Source organism: Gossypium arboreum, chromosome 13 (assembly GCF_025698485.1).
Source record: "Gossypium arboreum isolate Shixiya-1 chromosome 13, ASM2569848v2, whole genome shotgun sequence".
Classification (NCBI taxonomy): Eukaryota; Viridiplantae; Streptophyta; class Magnoliopsida; order Malvales; family Malvaceae; genus Gossypium; species Gossypium arboreum.
Genome location: NC_069082.1, coordinates 104,096,507 through 104,101,041, shown reverse-complemented (window position 1 = coordinate 104,101,041; position 4,535 = coordinate 104,096,507). Strand labels below are relative to the sequence as shown.

At 35.0% G+C, this 4,535-nt stretch overlaps 1 protein-coding gene across 1 annotated transcript; it reads right to left on the bottom strand.

The window, feature by feature from the left end:
- Nucleotides 1–1,115: 1,115 nt before the first annotated feature.
- Nucleotides 1,116–2,057, bottom strand: LOC108463107 (auxin-responsive protein SAUR71-like). Its single transcript, XM_017763055.2, has one exon. The coding sequence runs from the start codon at nucleotides 1,879–1,881 to the stop codon at nucleotides 1,450–1,452; it is 432 nt and encodes a 143-aa protein (XP_017618544.1). The 5' UTR covers nucleotides 1,882–2,057; the 3' UTR covers nucleotides 1,116–1,449.
- Nucleotides 2,058–4,535: the final 2,478 nt, after the last annotated feature.

Genomic DNA, 4,535 nt, shown 5'->3' with positions numbered 1-4,535 from the left:
GGCCTAAGATTTTGGTTGGGACCGGCCCCTGGATACCTCTATTCCCTTATTAACACCCTGTTTAATATCTGTACTACAATAAAATATTTAATTGACTTAGTATCATGAGTTAACTCAATAATAATAATAATAAAATATTTATAAAATGAAAGCATATACAAATAATTAAGTCTTTTATCAATTTTTTCTTTTAAAACTAATTATATATTTTAACCAAAACTTTTAACCTATCAAATTTATTTAAAATTTTAAAAAATAAATTATTTAAAAAAAGTAGACGTATCTTTTAATTAAATTTTAAACCACCAAAATAACTCTTATATCTGATATTAATGATTTTTTAAAAAAGTTCTCAAGATGGTGACTCTGCTAATTTCTAATATGTACTAAATTTATATACTAACATCATATATGTATGAATATGTTGTATATTTAAAGAATAATGTAAACCGAGTTTATGTTGATGAACAAAATTATAGATATATCCTTTTATAATATTAAATTAAATAATTATAGGATTAAATCAGTATTTAAAGTTTGAATTTGATGAATGTGAAAGTAATTGTGAAATTTAATATCACATAATTATATCATACTATTAAATTAAAAATGATAAATGAAATAAAATGACATGAAGCACTATTTTTAATATAATAAACAATTCCCTACTCCTTAATTACAAGTGCTATGATGATTGTTTAGTTTATCTTCTAATTATATAATCTATTAATGAAAATCAGTCATTTTATCCAACAACAATTCTTTACCCCTACCTCCATTCCGTTGTGATCCCAAGCCACCGTCACAGAATACATTGGAGTAGACAATAATCACCTAATGTTTCGCCAAATTTGAGATCTGCCCCCTATTGTTTTGTTCTTGTTTGTGATTTTCAACCTATATTATTATCCCAATTATACTGTCTATAAAGAGTATAATTCTTTGAAAAAAATAAAAGAAAAGAAAGACTATAATTTATATTTTGTGAAGTGCAGGAAAACCTCACAATGAATGGAACCAAGAACCTCTTTTGGGGTTATTCGTGATTTTCCAAGCATCAAAGGAAATTAAAAATATTGTTTTTGTAATTCAAATTTGCTAATTTTCCCTTTCACTTTTCCTTCAAAACAAACAGAAAAATTTTTGCATTATATAACCGCTAAGCACATGAATGATAGCTGTCAGAGTCTCAAACTTTACCTTGTCTCACATTCGGCTTTCCTTTCAGAATGAATTTCTAAACAAAGAAAAATAAATTAAATCAAATATATAGGGGAAAAAGGCAATTTCTCCATTTCTGTGCAGTCCTCTTTACAGGGAAGGACTACAAAAAAAAAAAGAAAAAAAAAGAAAACCCTAAAAATTTCTTCAGTTTTCTTCCTTTTAACCTTTCTATATATATTTACACAAGCGGAAACGACGGCGTTTTAAATGTCCTTTCTATTCCTCCTAGAAATCGAGAAAACAACAGTCGTCGGAGAAAGAACGAAGCAGATCTTGGAGGTCACGTGACTCAACCCCAAGTCTCAAGGCTTCCATTACCCGTTCGAAAACTAGCACGTGACAGGGAATACGAAGCACCCCTTTTTGCTCATACCCATACTCCTGAGCCGACTTATTAAGCAACCCAACGAAAACCGGGTGGTTCAGCAACTCGGCGTTCACAACGAATCGTTCCATTTCCTCCCCCACATACACCGGCACATGGCCTTGGGGAACCGACCGCCGTCCCGGCTTTTTCACCGAGGAGACAGCGATGAGGAATGATTCGGCTGAACGCGTGGGGGTGGCGCGTTCTCTGTTGGAGGTGTCGGAACGGAGGAGCCTGTATTGGGAGGAAGAATCGGCAACGCGGGAGAAACGGCGGATGAGTTGTTTCATTTGGCGTTTTATGAAAAAGAAAAGAAAAGAAAAGAAGTGGAATCTTCGAGTGTGAAGGTGAAGCAATTAGTTAGTACCAATCGTGGTTGTGGAGTCCTCGTCGCTGTTTAGTTTTGGTTGAAGAAGAGAAGAGACGAGAGGGAGAGAGTAGGGAGGAAGGAGAGTGAGGGGCGCAATATATAAAGAGGAGGAAAGAGAGAATTAAACAAAGGATAGTGATGACATGCTGATGAGAGAGAAAGAAGGGTACAACTAGGAGTACTTGCCAGGTACTATTACTCTCATTATTTTATTTTATTTTCTTTCATTTTTTATTTGAATTTACTTTTTATCTTATATTAAATTTATACATTTTTAGTTTGATTATAGAAACTACGATGGTGATCTACTATGAATGTTTGCCTTTTGAAAAATGTTTTCATCTTTTATAATAATAAAAGTTTTAACCAATAATATTAAATTAATCCTAAAACATAAGAAAGAAAATTATTAACGACTAATTTATGTAAAAGAAATTTGATATGCATGCCAAAATTTCACTTATAATTTAAAATTTTGATACATTCTCAACTTAAAATCTCATCGTATAATTATTTTTTTAAAAATTATTACTTTGCATATATAACACCCATACTTCAGCACCTAGTGCAATAGCGAGCACCAGTTTAACTTGGGGAGGCAGTGATTTAGTGGCAGTAAGTGGCAAAGTTACTTTGTTACCTATTCCATTAGGAACCGCAGATTTTTTGGTCCATCACATTCATGCATTTACGATTCATATGACGGTATTGACACTCCTGAAAGGTGTTTTATTTGCTCTCAGCTTGCATTTGGTACTGGATAAAGTAAATCTCGATTTTCGTTTCCCTTGTGATGGGCTTGGAAGAGGGGGGACATGTCAAGTATCCGTTTGGGATCATGTCTTCTTAGGACTATTCTGGATGTACAATTCAATTTCAGTAGTAATATTCTATTTCAGTTGGAAAATGCAGTCAGATGTTTGGGGTACTATAAGTGATCAAGGGGTGGTAACTCATATCACAGGAGGAAATTTTGGGCAGAGTTCTATTTCTATTAATGGATGGCTACAATATTTCTTATGGGCACAAGCATCCCAAGTAATTTAGTCTTATGGTTCTTCATTATCTGCATATGGCCTTCTTTACTTAGGTGCTCATTTTGTATGGGTTTTTAGTTTAATGTTTCTATTCAGCGGATGTGGTTATTGGCAAGAACATATTGAATCCTTCGTTTGGCCTCATAATAAATTAAAAGTTGCTCCTGCTACTCAGTCTAGAGCCTTGAGCATTGTACAAGGACGTGCTGTAAGGGTAACCCATTACCTTCTGGGTGGAATTGCCACAACATGGGCATTCTTCTTAACAAGAATTATTACAGTAGGATAATATCTAGGAGGATTTGAAAGGCATTATGGCATTAAGATTTCCAAGGTTTAGCCAATGATTAGCTCAGGACCCCATTAATCGTCGTATTTGGTTTGGTATTAATATCGCGCATGACTTCGAGAGTCATGATGATATTATTGAGGAATGTATTTATTAGAATATTTTTGTTTCTCACTTCGGGCAATTAGCAATAATTTTTCTGTGGACTTCCGAAAATCTATTTCATGTACCTTGGCAGGGAAATTTTGAGGCATGGATATAGGATCCTTTACATGTAAAGTCGATTGCTCATGCAATTTGGGATTCTTATTTTGGTCAACCAGCGGCGGAAACTTTTACTAGAGGGGGCACTCCTGGTCCAATGAATATCGCTTACTCTTGTGTTTATCAATGATGGTATACAATCGGGTTACGTACTAATGAAGATCTTTATACTGGAGCCTTTTTTTCTATTATTTCTTTCTGCTCTATCCTTAATAGCAGGTTGGTTACACCTACAACCAAAATGGAAACTGAGCGGTTTGTGGTTTAAAAATACCGAATCTCGTCTCAATCATCATTTGTCAGGACTATTCGAAGTAAGTTCCTTGGCTTGGACATGACACTTAGTCTATGTCGCTATTCCTAGATCTTGGGGGGGATATGTTTGATGGAATAATTTCTTAGATGTATCACTGCATCCCCAAGGGTTAGGCCTATTTTTTTTAGGTCAATGGAATCTTTATGTTCAAAACCCCGATTCAGGTAGTCATTTATTTAGTACCTCCCAAGGATCAAGAACTACCATTCTAACTGTTTAGGCCAATTTTGGACCCAATACAACAAAACATTAACCCAACCTCAACGCATTTACTACTCTAACCCATCAACCTTAACCCATCAAACCCAAATACAATATCAGCCCAACCTTAACCCAATTATCTAACCCATACCCACTAACCTAAACTTAACCCAAACCCCTAGCAAAACACCTAACCCTAATCAGCAACCAACCCTGGGTGCACCGCACCTAGAGTCTTCACCCTTAACCACCCCTTGACCTTCGGCCACTTACCCTCTGCCAAAAGCCTGCTCCGCCGCTCCACCGATCATGTCTCTACCATCCCTCTGCATCTGCAAGGAGTTTAAGATGAAAAGACAGGAAAAACAATAGAAAACATTGTAAAAACAGGCTATAAAGCCAAATGAAAATTGGTAAAAACGAGATTTTTGAAAAAAACAACATGAACAGAAAATAAAAAGAGTTTC

Excerpts from the sequence above, each read along its gene's own strand:
- LOC108463107 (XM_017763055.2), bottom strand. The coding sequence starts at position 1,881 with ATGAAACAACTCATCCGCCGTTTCTCCCGCGTTGCCGATTCTTCCTCC.